At 40.8% G+C, this 18246-nt stretch overlaps 8 protein-coding genes across 8 annotated transcripts; 4 read left to right on the top strand and 4 right to left on the bottom strand.

Annotated features, from left to right (window-relative positions):
* Positions 1 to 111: 111 nt before the first annotated feature.
* On the top strand, positions 112 to 974 carry ATC70_005418 (uncharacterized protein; the record flags this gene model as incomplete). The annotated part of the gene is made up of 2 exons (XM_064824707.1): positions 112 to 253; positions 322 to 974. The coding sequence occupies 2 exons, from the start codon at positions 112 to 114 to the stop codon at positions 972 to 974; spliced, it is 795 nt and encodes a 264-aa protein (XP_064680084.1).
* A 106-nt stretch (positions 975 to 1080) lies between these two features.
* ATC70_005419 (uncharacterized protein) lies at positions 1081 to 1983 on the bottom strand (the record flags this gene model as incomplete). Its single annotated transcript, XM_064824708.1, has 2 exons — positions 1081 to 1358; positions 1413 to 1983. 2 exons carry the CDS (start codon positions 1981 to 1983, stop codon positions 1081 to 1083), a joined length of 849 nt encoding a protein of 282 aa, XP_064680085.1.
* Positions 1984 to 4352: 2369 nt separating this feature from the next.
* ATC70_005420 (uncharacterized protein) lies at positions 4353 to 5314 on the bottom strand (the record flags this gene model as incomplete). The annotated part of the gene is made up of 3 exons (XM_064824709.1): positions 4353 to 4568; positions 4821 to 4994; positions 5069 to 5314. 3 exons carry the CDS (start codon positions 5312 to 5314, stop codon positions 4353 to 4355), a joined length of 636 nt encoding a protein of 211 aa, XP_064680086.1.
* A 1494-nt stretch (positions 5315 to 6808) lies between these two features.
* ATC70_005421 (uncharacterized protein) lies at positions 6809 to 7855 on the top strand (the record flags this gene model as incomplete). The annotated part of the gene is made up of 3 exons (XM_064824710.1): positions 6809 to 6893; positions 6972 to 7262; positions 7326 to 7855. 3 exons carry the CDS (start codon positions 6809 to 6811, stop codon positions 7853 to 7855), a joined length of 906 nt encoding a protein of 301 aa, XP_064680087.1.
* Positions 7856 to 7970: 115 nt separating this feature from the next.
* ATC70_005422 (uncharacterized protein) lies at positions 7971 to 9298 on the top strand (the record flags this gene model as incomplete). The annotated part of the gene is made up of 6 exons (XM_064824711.1): positions 7971 to 8019; positions 8084 to 8181; positions 8252 to 8368; positions 8420 to 8999; positions 9058 to 9179; positions 9269 to 9298. 6 exons carry the CDS (start codon positions 7971 to 7973, stop codon positions 9296 to 9298), a joined length of 996 nt encoding a protein of 331 aa, XP_064680088.1.
* Positions 9299 to 10084: 786 nt separating this feature from the next.
* On the top strand, positions 10085 to 10786 carry VPS1_1 (vacuolar protein sorting-associated protein 1; the record flags this gene model as incomplete). The annotated part of the gene is made up of 1 exon (XM_064824712.1): positions 10085 to 10786. One exon carries the CDS (start codon positions 10085 to 10087, stop codon positions 10784 to 10786), a length of 702 nt encoding a protein of 233 aa, XP_064680089.1.
* A 1053-nt stretch (positions 10787 to 11839) lies between these two features.
* ATC70_005424 (uncharacterized protein) lies at positions 11840 to 12892 on the bottom strand (the record flags this gene model as incomplete). Its single annotated transcript, XM_064824713.1, has 1 exon — positions 11840 to 12892. The coding sequence occupies one exon, from the start codon at positions 12890 to 12892 to the stop codon at positions 11840 to 11842; it is 1053 nt and encodes a 350-aa protein (XP_064680090.1).
* A 1371-nt stretch (positions 12893 to 14263) lies between these two features.
* Positions 14264 to 16265, bottom strand: MYO1_3 (class II myosin; the record flags this gene model as incomplete). Its single annotated transcript, XM_064824714.1, has 2 exons — positions 14264 to 16002; positions 16058 to 16265. 2 exons carry the CDS (start codon positions 16263 to 16265, stop codon positions 14264 to 14266), a joined length of 1947 nt encoding a protein of 648 aa, XP_064680091.1.
* Positions 16266 to 18246: the final 1981 nt, after the last annotated feature.

Here is an 18246-nt window from a genome sequence, read left to right on the forward strand (position 1 = left end):
GGTGATGCTGCCTGCAAGTTTAACGTTTTATAGTTCTCCTTAATTTTTTTTTGTCTTTCTCTCTTTCTTCTTTTCCTTTACATCTCAACTTCTTTTTTTCACATATACAAAATGTTGAGGGTCTCTTCAATACTCTATTTACAACAAGTTTGGTCTCGTCCTTCGACATTGGTAATAGTGGAAGTTGCTAAACCCATTGCTCCAATCATTTCTGCTTCCGAAGAAGAGGAGAGAGAAGAGGAGGCCACCCAAGGTGAGATTAGTCTAGATACTCACTCCTCTTCCCCCGTTCTCACTGATTGACATTTATATCCTACGTAGATTCAGCTTCAACTCTTACTGAGCAAGCTGCTATAGTAATAGAACAAGAACAGGACAAGGTAATCGGCACCATACAAGAGCAGGACAGAGTAAGCGACATCATACAAGAGCAAGGCGAGGATCAAGTGCAAGGCGAGGATCAAGAGCAGCCAGAGATTGAGCAAGAACAAATATTTGTTGCAGCATCCAGAACTGTTAGTTTCAAAGAGGGGTCCATATGTAGTAGCTTGAAAATTTCTGCACCTTCTGTAGTAGTTACGAATGGATCAGAAACAGTGGCTATCATCCAACAACAGCCACCACCATCACCAACATTGCCCAGAGTATTACCTCAAAAACCAGTCGAACGTGAGTACTACGATGATGATCTTGATCTTGATGACGAGGATGAAGAAGAGATCAACACACCGCCCTCGACACCTTCGTCCAAATTCTCCCCTAAACGCATGTTGCATCGAGCCAGATCCAGCATCAATGATGAATCTGTTCGCAACTTGGGCCGCAGAACGAGTATGTTTCTCGAGAAATTTAATTATCAACCCACCTTACCTGCTACACCTAATTTGAGAAGGCAATCATCTAAGTTAACAAATAAAGGCAAGACTCTCTCAACGAAATTAAAAAGGGTCTTGTCGTTTCATCATACAAACTAAACAATAAATCACTTGAAATGTTGTGAAACCCCATGTATACTATCATCATGACGACGCCTCTCTTTTCTTCAGTAAATGTTGCTTTATTATATGTACAAAAAGTGATTTAAATGGGTGCAGTGCTATTGGAAGATGTGCTTGCGCCAGCAGCGTTCGGATTGCTGGAAGGTCGATAGAGCAGAGTATCAAAGTTTATGCTATTTGCAGTTAAATGTGCATGCGAGCAATCTCTATGCGCCAGCAATACAGTTTTCAGGTTTAAAATCTCTTCTCGAAGCGTCAATGATTGTTGCTCAAGGGCCCGGTTTTCCTTTGTTAGTATGTCAACATTGGATTGAAGTTGATTGAGCCATTCCTTTTTTCTTTGTCTACATCTGAGAGCAGCTATTATGAGTAATAGTTAGTGGCAGTCTTTACCAATGGAATCTATGGAATTACCTTGTCGGTTTCTCTCCAATGCCTTATCCCGCTTATTGGCGGTCATTTTGGTACCACCTGTAGTACCACCACCACCTCCTGCATAGTTTCGACCTGACTGGGAAGGATGGTCATCTAAATCACCATAGGGTATCGATGATGGATTGGAGGAATCGCTTGCGATGCTGCCTTGTCTATATCTTGGTGGCGAGGGCGATGGGGAATATACTTGATGAGAATGCTGAAGTGAACGTTGATAATTTGCAGGTACGTTCGAGCTGTTTGACATAAATTCGTGATTAGAGAAGCCATTCTGCTGCTGTAAAGATTGGGGTAGTTGATGAAGCTGCGGGGACTGTCTGGGGTGGGTTGAGCCTGGAGGTGTAGGTAAGAAAGAGCCATTTTCATTTGAATTGTAGTAATGCGATTGCTGTGAGTTGGAAGGCTGAGAGGGAGCACTAGCAGCGGCCATCCAAGACTCTAGTGGTGCCATCATTGGTCGTTCAGCGTATTGGATGTGAGGGTTGAGTTCCTGATCTGTCAAATCGGAGTAATTATTCTCTCCTTTGACAATCATATTTGCATTAGACATTTTAATTGTAGATAATGAGCACAACGTGGAGGAAGAAGAGCAACTTGATGAAAGAGAGCTAGAATATGTTTGCATAAATTTATTACGGTTTCCTTTTTTTTTTAAAAAAAAAAGTCAAAATTAAGAAATCAGTAGAATAAAAGAAATCAACATTTCAGGGCTATTTATATTCAAATGCTGGGATAATAACTCTGGACCCTTATTTTACCCGCAAGCAGAAAAATATTCCGCCTTGAAAAATAATGGTTCCATAATTTGTGTCAATAATGTGTGCACAAGATTAAGACATGTCTGTTTCAAATTCTGTCATTCATCCAAAAATGAATTTTGATCACACACAAAAGTTAAATTTTCTATCTCTCACATATCAACAAAAAAAAAAAAAAAAAAAAAAAAAACTGAAACAGCCTCATTAACAGCTTATTATATTTGAGTTTTCAAAAGGAAAGAAAAAATAGATTCCTTATCAACAATGAGCGACATGTCAATTGGGAAGATTTGCAATGCAGGCACATACTGCAACATAAACATCAATGTGCTGCATTATCGCTACCGCAAAGAGTGCAGCAATTCGCACATATTCTGTGGCATGCTGAATCATGTAATGGAGCAGTGAGAACTTTTCATCGGGAAGAAGCATTTGAGGCAATTTCGTTGTATTCCTGCTCTTCCTCCCCCCCCCCGAAGAAACATTAATGCTAGCCATAAATAGCATTTTTTTTTTTTTGCAAACGAGCATTTTTTGCTCAATTACCTCAGTTTCTTACATGTCAAATCCTTCTTGGCATAAAATTGAACAAACCGCTGCATTATGTTTTCGACAATGAGCAGAGGCATTACATCCTTGTTAGTGGTGTGCTTTCTACATGCAGAGAAAGTATACAGTAAAACCATCACAAGCCACACTATAATGGCTTTCAAAAACTTCTAATGTCATTTATAAAGAAACGTTGGGGCAAGATGGATCATGATGATGTGTAAATGAGAGCCATCATCGAAAGCAGGCTATTCTAGCCACATTTTTTTTTTTTTTTTTTTTTTTTGATTGTTCATCATCAAAAAGCTTATTTTTCTTCAATGTTTTACTATGGGCCATATTACAACAAGTTGCTACAGTAGCTGTAGCGGTAAACAGGGCCGCTTCTCTCAGCATTGATTCAAACAGACATTGCAGCTCCTCGGATGCAAAAGAGCCACCAAAACCAGCAATTTATTATAGTCGCCAGTCCTCTACGAAGCCTGAGGTGGATTTTGAGCGCACAAATATTTCTGTAGCAAGTCAAATTGGCTGACGTTATCAAACGTAAAATTGGGTAAGAGAACAGGAAAAAAAAAGTAGTCAGGCTAAGCTACATTCCTCTCTTCATCAGTTTGCAATTCTCTTCTTATAAAGTTTGCCTTCAAAAAGTGCATAGGGTTGATTTTGCCAGTCAGAATAAATTAAATCTTCGTAGGATACCCTCTTGTCTAGATTGGCCAAATTCTAATCAAAACCGACCTGTTTAATATATTTTGGCAGATTCGACTATATAAAGTGTGATAACCATCCCATACTCCCTTATGCTTTCTTAAAGTGCTTTTCAAGGCGCATTCAATGGTGCTAATCACAACAGGTGTTTTGAACAAAATTACCGAGCAAATGTATGAAAAAATGAAATGAGTTTTTTGTTGAAAATCTCGAGATTTCACATACCAATGCCTCACAAAAGTTGTTTCAGGCGTTGCTTTAGATCAATAGAGATATTTTGATTGAATATATGTCATAGCAAAAGTCTTCGTTTTGAAAGTCAAAAACGCGATCGGTTGATTTTCGATGAAAAGTATGAGGGGGGTACCTCATGGTTTGGAGACGATTTTTGACTATCCCAAAAAAATTGAGCAAAGGTGTCAGAAAGTTACTGCTGGATGCAAGAAACTGTTTGGTGCTATTCTGGCGGTCTAAAACGGCTTGTGGCACGAGAAATCATTGCTCAACTGCCTCCAAATGTTGCTGTATTTCACATACTTTTGAGCAGTAGGAGGTAATACAACTATGCTATTTGCCCATACATGAGCTGTTACCGTTGACATAGATGCGGAGCATTCGAGAAGAGCCAGACCCATAGCTATGGAAGTCCTTACGTGATAGTGGGCATGAGAGAAGTCTACGTCAGTTTGGATATTTGATGGAGCTCACACAGCATTGTGATAAAATGGACCAAGATAGATCAAGCAAGCCCAGCGCCGTCCAAGTCAAGTTTTCGCCCAACCACAATTCAAAACACCTGTATACATAAGAAATCATTTTATTGTATATGGACAAAGAACAAAAAATGTAGAAGTAGCAATTTTTTTAGTAAGAAAGAAATACGTTATGTTAAAGAATTAATTTATTTCTTCTTGTTGGCCTCCTCCTCGGCCTTATCACGAGCACGCTTCTCACGGGCACCGAGAGTACGAGCAGCGGAACGAGCATAACGGAGCTTCATGTAAGCATTGGTAGACTTCTCCTCAGCAGTGATAGCACGAGCTTCAGGGGCAGCAGCAGCTTGTTCAACGGGGAAAAGAGGACCACGGAGTTGGACAGCAGAGGCAACTTCGGCAGCCTATATGATTGCAATGATGCATTAGTGTCAATGTCTGAATAATATTGCATTTGGATCCAGTCGATCCATGTCAGATGTCATGTCACACACATCCTATCCCTCCTCCCTCTCATAGCCTTCTCACCCACTGCTACGAGATCCATATTATCACTCCCATACACTGATTCGTATATGTGAGGATGATTCTCCACGATGGTGTGACATTTGAACAGTGAATCGACGTCCTCTCTCTCTGCAGTGTATATACATTACCTCAGAGTCACCCTTCTTGGCCTTACCAGCCTTACGGGGGAAAACAATGAGCTTAGCCTTGTAAGCCTTCAAGCGTTGAACGTTGAGTTCAAGAGACTCGTTGGACTTGTTGCGACGACGGAAGTCGACAGCAATACCGATGGAACGGGCTTCCTTACGACGGACACCAGCTTCCTAATAACACAGAGAGAACGCAAAAAAAAAAATCAACATTCTGTTCATCCAGATTATCACATATCACAACCCACCTTGAGTTCTTCAAGAGTGAAACCACGACCAGATCTCAACTTCATGTTGTAACGAACGGTAGGACAACGGACAGCAGGACGGAGAAGACCATCAATGGGTCTAGGAGCAATACGACCGGCCTTTTGGACACGTGCGATTCTTCTAGACTTCTTGCGACCGGCTTGATCGAACCAAGTCTTGACACGGAGGTCCCATTGCTTGCGGAAATGCTGGTTAGGCAACTGGTTGTTGTGCTTCAAAACCATGATCTATTATGTGTAGGTTGGTTTATTTGTTGTTGTGATTTTATTTGAGGTGAAGGTTGGTATTTAAAGTGATTTGAAATGTGAAATGCGTGTATGTGTGTGATGGTGATTGTATATATAGAAAAAAAAATCGATTAGTATATCTTTGCTTTTTACTTTTCATCCAATGCATCCATCATAGTAAGATGCTAATGGATGGATGCACTGTTTGATCTTGCTATCAATCGAAAACTTATACATACAAATGACCAGTAAGTGAAAAGAGAACGGCTTAACGATGCATCAATCTACTCTCACTAGTAGCCAAAAAAAAAAAAATCTCGTCTGGTTCGGCGGAGACGATAAAAAAAAACATTTTCTTCCTTGTTTTTTGGGTAGGATGGCCCGGCATTTGTCCTCGAAACGAATGCAAGCCAAGATCATCAAATCAACTTGCTTTCATGAAGAATACCAATAGTATTTGACATGAGATTGTCAGTGATTGTGTTTGATCTCATACAGTTATCAGTCAGTTGATTCTGCATCTCACAATTGGATCGTTGCTGGCTTGATGCATCGACATTTGAAAACGTATTCAATGGCATTTTCTCATTGAAATCAAACAATAGGCTTTGGCCCTGTTGTCCAGCAGCTATGGAATGCCTAGATGAATGTGAAAGTAGAAGTTTCATACAGACTCTCGAATAACTTATTACTTGCTTCTTAACTGAAGCCTAGTATAAGCGATCAAATCCCATCTAGTGTATTATTTATAAACAAACCGAGTGACAGACTCTTTCATTTGTCTGATTGCCACTTTTGCGATCAAAGAGAATGCTGCTTTTCATTCTTGAATCCAGTAAACGCCATTCAAATGGTGTAAGCAGCACTACTCTACCAGCGCCGAATCTATGCGTATTCCAGTTTACCAGAACTGCAACTGTCATGTGCATGGAATGCATGCTCACATCAGTTGTGCTATTTACATAAATATATCTTTTATTGCTGGTAGTAAGACAATCAGGAGAAGCAGAAATAAAGGAGAGATGTATGACCACAACAAGCGAGCCATATACAAGATTAAACACACACGTAAAATTTATGGTTGATTTTGGATTGAAAATAATAGCATCATTAGTTTAAATCGTCTTTTGTGCCACCAAAACTAAATCAAATATGTGCAAATGGTGTTGATAAGACTCGCAGCTCATACGCTTTCAATTCATTTGAATGCGTCCACGTAAGTGTGCATTCAATCTGATACAATATGCGTATGTTTTTCTTTCTTCTTTTCATTCAGGAGAGACAGATATAGATCAATTGACTCTGGGATTCGCAAGTGCCCCTGAATTAAAATGCGGCTTCTCATGTATAATTGATAGATTTCGAGATCCGGTTTCTATTAGAACAGCAGCATTGTGTGCGCTATCTTTTTTCTTCTTTTTCTCCTTTCTCTCTCTCTCTCTCTCTCTTACTTACTTTCCTTCTGTATCGCATCCGCATTACTCTATCAACATGTCATTCATGTTCTCAACGCAATTAAACACAACATCTAGACAAGAAAAAGTATGTGATTGGGCAGGGACCAAGAAGAAGACAGGTAAGCTGATAGCGAAAGAGAGAGAGAGAGAGAGAGAGAAATGGACTTGTGTGTGTATTAAGACATTTGAATTCAAAGATACCACCTCTAGTAGCACAGATACTGCCACAACAGCACTATCACCCGATGCCTGGAAAGATGTATCATCCAATATTAAAAAGATGGATTCAAATTACGATGCAACATTTCATGCATGGCTGAAATCAGAAGACAACGTTCTAGTCACATCGCTTTATTTGCATCGTATTGCAAATGACTATCCATTGGAAAGGATCATCAATGCCTTGGAATGGCTATCGGCTGATTGGCGATGGGAGAGCACAAGCATATTGGTGAGGCATGTCACAGCAGATTGGGTAGATGAAGAAGGTACAGCGACTTTATAGCGAGAGATCCATAAATAGATAGGCTGATGTGTAGAATGAACATTAGGCGATAGAAAGAGAGCTAAGCTCCTGAGAAAATTAACACGACAATGGGCAACACACTTTACAGCGACGATGATTACCACCATCCTGATTTCTGCGCCATACACCACATGCAATAAGAAGCGAGAGAGTTTTATACAGGAATTCACCAGAGATTGGGACTTTTCCAAGTTGTCCGAGTTCTTTATGTTCTTGAGAAGTAGAGCCAACATTGATTACAAATTCAAATGCGCCATGTTACAAGAGGCAGCTAGAAAAGAAGCAGAGGAACAGCCACATCAAACAACAAGTACCATCAAATCAGCAAGACAACATCAACGCAGAGTATCATTTTCTGATGAAATGAAGAAGCCATATTTAGAGAACACAATGGCCGGCAATAGCAGCGGCGCCAACGATGGTGCCTCTTCGTCCGCACCAGCATCCTCTTCAACGGCATCAGCATCATCCTCTTCATCCACTACAACTGCTAATCTACAATCAAGATACAACAATGATAGCGACCAATTGGCAAATCTATTAGTTAGAAAGTAGCTGATATGAATCAAGAGATGTTTCAGAATGAATTAAAAAGATAAAATCTCGCCATGTTTTAGTTTTTTTTTTTTTTTTTTTTTTTTTACATCTCTTTGTATCCCATCTCTACACTATGCTATCCACCGTGTTTAGAAACGCAATCAAAGGCTCAACAAACAAGTGTAATAAGCAGCCATAGTACATGTTTAAAAAGCGCCACTAAAGCATATCAATTTATACATGTAGTGAGACAATTCACTACCAGTAGCTATGAATCTACATTGAAGAATTTACTCGTGACAAAGCAAACCAAAGTCATCTGTCAAGGCTTTACGGGCAAACAGGCAAGTAAAAAAAAAAAAAAAAAAAAAAAAAAAAGCCTTGAATTACACTGAACGCTGATTTAATATGCAGGGAACATTTCATTCTGAAGAAGCCATTGCATTTGGCACCAACATGGTAGGCGGTGTATCACCCAAGAAAGCTGGTACAACACATTTAGGGTTACCAGTCTTTGGTACAGTGCAAGAGGTAATACAGCGAAACTACCTCAAACACTTGGATGCTCATTATTTGTTTTAGGCTGTCAATGAAACAAAGCCAGACGCTTCTGTGATCTATGTACCACCGCCTTTTGCCGCTGACGCCATTATGGAAGCCATTGAGGCTGAAATTGGACTCATTGTGGCCATCACAGAAGGCATTCCGATTCATGACATGATGCGAGTAAAACAAGCTTTATTGACGCAAACAAAAAGTCGTCTCGTAGGGCCCAATTGCCCGGGATTGATCCGTGCGGGTGAGTGCAAGATTGGCATCATGCCAGCGAGTATTATCAAGCGAGGCAAAATTGGTGTTGTGTCCAGATCAGGCACATTGACCTACGAGGCTGTACAGCAAACAACCGATGTTGGGTTAGGCCAGACATTGTGCATTGGTATTGGAGGAGACCCTTTGAATGGCACGACGTTTATCGATGTGTTGAAGGTGCTGCTGAATGATGACGAGACAGAAGGTATTGTTCTGATAGGTGAAATTGGCGGTTCTGCTGAAGAGGATGCTGCTGCTTTCTTGAAAGAATACAACATGAAGCAACAGTTCAAGCCAAAGCCCGTTGTTTCGTTTATTGCTGGCATGACTGCACCACCCGGCCGCCGTATGGGTAAGTGAGACTTGCTTGATACTAGTGGCGAATGTTCTCATAGCAGATGCTTGAATAGGCCATGCAGGCGCTATTATCGCTGGCGGAAAGGGAGGAGCCATGGATAAGGTCAAGGCACTTGAAAAGGCAGGTGTTGTTGTCACTCCATCTCCAGCCAAGATTGGTGCCACCATGTATCAGGTAAGAGAGAGAGAGTGAGAGTGAGAGAGAAGGCGACATGCTATCAGACATAATGTGTATAGACTGACTCTTTTCCATTCTCTCATCAGACAATGAAAGAACAAGGACTCATCTTGTGATGATAGTACCCAAAAAGAAGCGTTGCGTTTCAAACAATAAAAACCGAGTTATTTTCTTTCTTTACATTACCTCTCTTTTTCTTTTATTTACCCTACACATTGGCCACACTTGAACTCAAGCTTTATGTATTTACCACGACAGCAACCGCACTACAAGAAAACAACCCTATGGTGATTTGCGCCAATGTGGCTTGTGGAATGGCAATAGTAATCAATTTGGTAATAGGATGGGCGGTCTGGCACTTTGGATGGACGAAAGGTACCTCCAAAAGCTATGGCTCAGCTTGAATGTCAGTGTGATGGTCAAGGTGATTCGAGACAAAGCTACTTTGTAAGCTCTTGATTTATCGTTATTGTATACGCATTTGTTAACCATGTGTATGCTAGTGCTAGCTGTGGATATGCATTTGTTGATTTTGGGTCCATATCAGCTGCTCGAAGGGCACTTGATATGTTTAACGGAGAGGTCATTCCCAACACATCATATACATTTAGATTAAATTGGGCGTTAGGGGGCGGCATCGTCGACAAAAGGTCAGTACTTTTAGTGGACAAATGGCTCTGTATGCAGTATATAAAGGTATTGATAAAGCGTCCAAAACGGCTAGAGAGGCTAAGCAGCCTGAATATTCACTTTTCCTGGGCGATCTCAGTCCTGAATGCTCTGAGCAGTTGCTATTAGTAAGTATCTTGATAGCAAAAAGGCACAAGCACGCCCACCCCAATGACCCTCCCAATTAGCGTATATTTCAAAGCAGATATCCTTCTTGTATATCTGTAAAAATCATGACAGATCCTCAAACAGGACAATCTCGTAGATATGGATTTGCCCGATTCCGTCAGCAACGGGATCAATTTCAGGCATTGGACGAAATGCAAGGCTGTATCATCGGCAATAGGCCTATTCGAGTGTCAGCAGCAACCCCTAAACTCAGCTGTACACTGCCAAGCACATCACCACCACTGCTACCGCGACAGCCAGCAAACCATGTCAACACCACCGTCTTTGTGGGTGGGTTGTCATGTCCCTTGAAAGAAGAGGAACTGAGACAATACTTTGAGATATTTGGTGAGATTGTCTACGTCAAGATACCACCAGGCAAGGGCTGTGGGTTTGTTCAATTTGTATCGAGGCAGTCTGCTGAAGTAGCCATGGAAGAAATGAACGGTTATCAAATTGGATCTTCACGCATCCGATTATCGTGGGGAAGATCACACCAACATAATATCCAGCAGCAGAGGCCATCTCTTTTGGAGTACAATCAAGCAAGATCTCTAGACGATATGCTACTGTCCTCTCTTTACAATAAGAGGCGCCTACCACAAACGCACCAACAACAAGCATTGAGCCCTTTTGATGACGATGGTGTATTTGATACCAGCTTCACCCGCATGACGGACCTTCAGCAGGCAAATACCAACAAGACCATCAATACAAGCGTGCTTTGGGCAATAGACCTAAAGCCCATCTTTGCACAAGCAATCTGATTTCAATTTTTTCTTCTTCTATTAAATACGAGCGTGTTTATGCTTCGGTTGGCTCTCTGCCTTTGCTTCGCCTTGGTGAGAACCAATCTGTGCAGCGGGGCAGCCCGCGCTACCAATTGCCCTTGCGTATCTTAGCAGAATAATGCAGCTTTCATTTTGACCTTTCACTTATACATGAAAACCCTTTGTATTATCTGTGCATCTGACTCTTATGTCAGGCTCTACATCCATATACACGTAGCTACTTCATATAAGAGCAAGCAGCATACTGGTATTTCCCCTTTCCAGTCCTTAGTGTCCCTGATACAGCAAAAAATGAGTGCATTTGAGCTGTGTTTTCTCGCGTTCAAGGCCGTTTTAGATGGTCAGAATAGTACCAAACAATTACTCTCATCTGGCAGTTACTTCCTGACACCTTTGCTCCATTTTTTTGGAGACCAAAAAAACATGAACAAAATTCGACCAAAAAGCATGAGGTACCCCTCATGGTTTTCATCGAAAATCAAATGATCGCGTTTTTCACCTTGGAAATGAAGACTTTTACTATAGTATGTATTGAACCAAAATGTTTCTATTGATCTAACCTAACCCATGAAATCATCTTTGTGGGACCTTGATATGTAAAATTTCGACTTTTTGGCCAGAAACTTCTTTTTATATTTCCATAAATTACTCAATAAGCTTATTCAAAACATCCATCTTACTTGGCACCATTGGGTGCACCTTGAAAAGCGCTCCAAGAAAGCTTAAAGGCGCATAGGATGATCATCATATTTTATATAGTCGAATCTGCCAAAATAGTCCAATCGAGTCGAAAATCATCAAGATTTGGCCAGTCTGGAACAGACTATGAGGCTGGGCTTTAATTAATTTTGGCTTGTGTGGCCGGCTGGCAAACTCAATGCCCTTTTTCCTTTGAAGTCTTAGTATTTAGTAACGCCAGCCCACCAAAGTACTTTTGTGGGATCAACTTGTTTCCTTTCTGAGGCTTTGAACGTGTAATTTTATTATCTCAGGGTGATATTATTGGTATCTACTTTTTTTTTTTTCTTTCTACATGAGCACTTTACTAAACATGCCATCGCCAATAATGCCATTTAATCCTTCTTCCAAACACTCGTATTTGACAAAATCTCTTACTTGCTCTGTCGTCATACCAGCCACACGCACCAACACGCCTCTTCCTTTCAATAGGGGACTCACAGACCACAACACTTTTCTATCTTCTTCAGATTTCAATGTTAATGGCAGTAATCGCATTTCTTCAGATTTGCGTTGAATCCGATCTACGCTCTTGATCAAAGGACTGCCTGGTTTGGCAATCATCACCAAAGTGGCAAAACAGAGGTACGGCTTAAGACGTGCGGCATAAGCTGTTTCATCCTCTACTCGAGGATCCAGTCGTTTCATATAGTCCTCGTCCTCCAGCACCATGGCGTCCTTGATGACCCACTTTTCTGCAATTTTGATATCGATTCGACTGGAATAATGACGAAAGGACCAGCTTTCACCACGCGTAATGCGGCCGCTTGTAAACCAATCCAACAAGACCAACTGGGATGTATCGTCTTCTAATTTGAATAATTGTCTGGATTGAAACGATGAATCGCGGAAACAAGTGACGGGATCAGGGACCACCAGCAGCGTTGCTTGTGATGCTACGACAGAGTTGATGATTTGGATCGAAGGCGCCACTTTTTTAGGTGGTTGTGGTGTCTTGAATAAGCCTGTGATGGTGTCTAATGAGGGTAGCAAGTTGGAGAACGAGATGGTGGGTGCACTGGATTGCTGTTGTTGCAAAGACGCCAACCAAAGTCTCTGGTGCACTCGATCCTTGAAGATTTTGGTGTTGCCTTGTGTCATTAACAGCAGGATAGCGTCTGTATTAACGGTCATGTCGATGGAAAAAGTGTCGCCACTGATGACTCCACCACCGTAACTCAACATGTACACGACGGCGAGACGATCTGCATGGCCCGTGGTAGGAATGAATTTGAGTGGATATTGAGCATGAATACGCTCAAATTTCGAACATTGGTTGTAACATGAACATATCAAAATGCCTTTGCCCGGTTCGTTTTCTGCTGTAGTCTCGAAGCGCTTCATTTTGTATATTAAGAAGAGAAAGAGACGAGATTCATGTTCTATTGGTGCGCCTTACAATAAGGGGGCGGTTACAAGTGGTTGCTATTGGTCAACTGTTATCTTCAGTGTCACTGTTCAGCTTGATAAAAGATGGGAAAGCAACTATGGTGGATTCGAAATAACGATATCACTGTGATTTGAACCTCGAAGAAGGCGAGTTTCTTTCGTTCTATATAAGTACAATATGGAAACAGTTGCAACATCTGATAGATCCAACTTTGTAGATGTATGTATTTCAGACCTAGCTAGCTATCCGTGAATCTGGGAATGGGTATCTTACAAAAGCGGATCATATAGACATATTTGTGACATTTTAAAGGTTACTCAAAGTGTCTCTACTCGGACCGGATAGCTCAGTTGAACATGTAGATGGCCATCTCAGGCTCAATCTTAGCGTTTAAATGAGACAAGGTGTATTGCCAGAAACCATAATGAATTTTGAATGCAGTAGTTCTGAAATTTCTACTAATCATTTGAATCAAAATACTACTATTACTTCAAGACCTTTGATACGCTGATTAGCTCATTATCCTGACACGTACTGAACGAATCTACTCTGACAAACATATCTAGCAACTGTTATAAATTCAAAAGGGAATTATGTTGTTGAGAATAAAAACAGTGAGATCAATGCTAGCATTTTATTTGAGATGTTTGGATCTAGTTATCAGGAATCCATCCACAGAAGCATTTTCCTTTGTGGCAGACGCCAAGAATAAGTGGAACACCCACACTTTTACTCCAGCAGTGTTCATTACAAGCGTTTTGATTGCGACAAGAGAAATCGCAGCCTCTTTTTGCGAGTCGTTGAGGAGGAATCACCTCACTGCTTACTTTGAAAGCATTGGCCAGAACAGACAAACACGAAACGATGCAGACGAAAAGAATAGTGTTCTTGAGTGTGGATGGCATTGTCTTGCTTGGTATAGTGTTGATTTCAAAAAGTACAAAAGATAGAAAGACCAGATAATGAAATCTCGGGTTATATAGTGTTGCTTGGAATACAGCATAAGGAGAAGAAGGGGCATTATGATGCTATGTATGCTCATACACAGTAGTACTCCTTTTAGACAACCATGTTAACAACAAGATGGGTTAGGAGAGATTGATGTAGAATAAATAGTGGTTTATTATAAATTAAAAGAGCAGAAAGATTGTTTTAGTATTTACATATATATATATATATATATATTTGGATTTAGTATAAATGGTTTTTGTATAGATGGTAACATAAGAGTAGTAATAATAGTAGTAAAAATAGCCTTTGTATGGTATTAGATGAAAGGGAGTATATATGAATAGAAGGAGGAGGCGAGGGGGAGGGGAGACAATTTAATCTTCACTGTAGCATGGAGGTGGCCCCCATTCAGGCAAATGAGAAGATGGGCAGCCATCGCTAATGGCAGTAGAGGTATTTGCTTGATTACTGCTGCTGTTGCTCTTGTTTTTGCTGCTGGAGATAGTCTTGGTGGTATTTGAGTGCATATTTGTAGCTAGCAGAGGCTTCTTGGCAGCAATAGCTTTCCTGGCCTTGAGCCTCTTGTATTCACATGGACAAGGCATACAAGATCCCCAACCAGAGACAAAGGTAATGGGTTCACGTTGCTCCCAAAATGTACTTTGTGACCAATTGTTTTCATTGTAGAGATGACTATCGCCAGGTTGATAAGATGGAGGAGGAGGCAGTACTGTCTGGGACTCATCGTCAGCGACCAGTCGACAATCCAGAATACGAGCAGGTGAATCCAGGAGCAAATCAAAGGTTTTACCGTTACATTCAATGGTGACAACTAATTGCATCCAGTGACTCATCTTGATAGATTCGTAATCCATACTTGGATGCAAGAGGTTGGAACAGTCTGGAACAGGCACGACAAATCTACCGCCAAAGTACTCGCCTACTTTCACAGGTTGGTTAAGCTCCTTGAGATTCAGCATATCTCGGTCAGCAATCGATGAAGAGGATTCATGTTCTTGCGTTTGCATCAAGCTGCTATCTCCAAAGCATTTCTTGGTGCGGTCAAATGTGCTGTTGAGGAATTGCTTGCCTTCAGGACAACCAGGTTGTGGAGGATCAAAGTAAGCGAGGTATTGACTATTCTCGACACGTTGACGAAGATAGCGTTCGCCTTTCTTTGCTGTAGAGGTGGAAGACTTGATTTGCTTGTGAACTCGACTTTCATCTTCTTCGTCTTCTACTTTATAACCATAGGCCCATTTCAATACCATCGTAGTACACTCATTTGTTTTTTTGGTTTCAGGCGCACTTGTATCCCAAGTATGACCAGCAGGCACCTTCATGGCATATCGACGAGATTCGTTCAGTTTTAAGACGACAGATTTGATGACAGCGTCTTCGCAAACAGGTTCAATCATGAGTTCAACGCCAATACTTGTGCCAAGAGCAATGGCAGTACGATCAACGCTAATCTTGTAACGAATGCCTTGTACGCCGTTTAATGTGTGGATAGGTTGATTCAAATTACCCGAGGATCTGCCAGCAAAGGAAAATGCCAGCTGATCATGTTGTTCATCATATGTTCCTTGATAGGCATCCAAGCCACGTCGATTCCAGGGCAATACGTTTTGCTGAGCTGTGGGTGTCGTAGTTTCTGGTTCTGGTTCTATTTGTTCTTGTTCCTCTTGGCTTAATTGAGCAGTGGTCGCTGTTGCAGATGTGGTATTTGTGTTGGGTGTTGGTAGGCCATTCGAGACGATTGATTCCATAGCGCGAACGATGCGCAAAGGTGAGCAGGCAGTGTACTTTTTTTTGAATGTGGTATTGCGACGAGCCCAATCGATCCAGTTGATAGGATTGACGGCACTCTCATTGTGTTGGTGGAAGTCAGCTTGAGATGAACGACGAAGAATAGCGCTCATTTGATAAAAGATTTCGAGGCGATCCTTGATATAAACTGATGTTGGCAATGAAGCAGGAATTGGAAATTCAAATGGAAATCGTTGAATGCCAGCAGGCATGATTCCTTTTGTATTTGGTGGTAGCAATGACAATTCAATAACTTGTAACTTGGTTTCAATGGGTGAGCCAGTGGGAGCACCGCGCATAATTACTATGGAACAATGATTAGATCATCTTATCAGATCATGTCATTAAAGCAAGCTTACATGGCCAAGGATGAAATCGTTGAATACCCTCAAACAAGAGTTCAATAGGTCCCTGTATTTGCGTATCTTTTGGGAAATTGACAATCACTTCACCACGAACCATGACTGATCCAAGTGATTCTTCGACAAAGAGACGAGGCTCATCCAAGACGACTTTGAGGACTTCCTTCTTCGCAGATGGAATGATATGATGAGGGGAGAGATGCATAAGATTAGAGTAGATGTGTAATTGTAAAAGTGAAATTGAAAAGGAATATGAGGAAAGATGATGAAAAGCAAAGATCTGCATGGCCTTTATATATTGATCACATCTTTCAGCGAAACCGTCCCATACTGATGATTAATCTTATCATACGTATCATACGTATTAAGCTGTATATACAATGTGTCAGATCATACATTTCAAGTGCAGGTATGGCGACTTGTTATCAAAGTGACGGGCAGAGATGGCTCAGTGTTACCTTGTTACCATGGCAACATTCCATTTATTGGGCAAATCGGCAATGTGTCAGCTGAATTATACAGCGAAACCCAAATACTATATTCGTGCGACCACGCTTGGAGTCATAGTGAAAACGGCCATTTTATGTATGCTCAGTGACTCACCGTGGAAGGCCTCCATGTAGTACTTGGGAAGAATTGCTTATTGTTCATGTTTCCATGGAGCTTTTTGCAATCAAACCCAGTAATAGAGTAAAAGTAGTGTTTGATCCGAGGGAGTTGCATAAAAAAAAATGTGGAGTAGAGATTATGGACATGAAGTCTAGAGATCGCCAACGCTACCATCAAGATCAACATATTATTAATCAACAGAAAAACCATCATTTTCATTGTTTCCTATATGAACATTTTACCTGTGCAACATCTAGGTATGCATCAACTGACGTGTTTACATCATTTGGGTTGAAACAACTCACAAGTCTAGATGTTATTTATCTGTCAGTGAAAGTTTAAGCTTAATTTAGACACAGAGCTGCTGCGGATTTCTCCACAGAAAATGTAATAATAGATCCTCGCATTTCTTGATCTAAAACCAATATTACTTGCATATCCTGTACGCAACAGCAGCAAAATGACAACCAAAAAAAATCGTATATTTACCTGATTTCTTTTCCTCTTTCTTGCTTGCTTTCACAATCCCTTTGTTGGATTAAAAAGGCACCTTTTCAGGATGATGCTTACAAATTTGATTGTATTCCAGTCACATTAACCTAATACCACGTTGAAAAAGAGAGTAATGCGCGTACTAAAAGATGGGGTATGGTCGGGCCTCTCACCCATTCGTCATTTCCTGTTTGATCCTCGGTAATTCCGAGTTTTCGGTCTCATCAATTCTGGAAGAAAGACGCTTTTAAAATGATGGGAGAGTCATCCTGTATACATCAAGTGTTCTAGCAAGTCTTCAAATAGCACTAAATCATGAAATTGCAAGTGAAATCCTTCTTGATCTAAAATCCAATAAGATGCCCGAATGTAATCAGTGAGGTTTGTCGGTTTTGTGTCGTTTGTATCCATGATTTTCTTGAGTCATATGTGAGTTTTGTACGACATATCCATAATAGAGACATCCTATAACGCCCGCCTACGTCAACAACGTTAATTATCTTATCTTGCTTTTTCTGGTGCGATGTATTCTATTCTCACTGATGAACTGCCATACTCTTTTTCTTTCCTCTGATGAATCATTCATCTTATCTATGACTAAAAATTGAGTATATTCCCAATGGTATATTTACATAAGAGTTCATTTTGGTCAGTATGATAGATAACTTTAACAAATATTCATAGATCTAATCAATAAGATGCACTTTCTTATCGCTGCATCTATTCAAATGTTCATATTTCGAGCACATCCAAGGCAATCGCTTTGATCCCTATCGTGGTACAATCAGCAACCGTTGCGGAGGTTACATATCAGTTGCTTCTATAGATCCACGTTCTCTAATTTTGCATCAATAACCCTCTTGCCCTCAACGCTCGAAATTACTGGCAGTTTCTTGATTTGTAATAAGCTCTTCTTTACTGCAGTCTTTAGGATTCCGGTATAATTTTTGCTTGATTTCTTCTAGATGAATGACATTAAAGGATAGAAGTGCTCAAATTAGTAATAAGTGATATCTTGATCAACTTGAGGGAGCGACCTTCTGAAAGTAGCACATGTTGATGTTGTCCAGCCACAGCAGTAAAAC

Source organism: Mucor velutinosus (assembly GCF_035048745.1).
Source record: "Mucor velutinosus strain NIH1002 chromosome Unknown tig00001544, whole genome shotgun sequence".
In the NCBI taxonomy this organism is placed as follows: domain Eukaryota; kingdom Fungi; phylum Mucoromycota; class Mucoromycetes; order Mucorales; family Mucoraceae; genus Mucor; species Mucor velutinosus.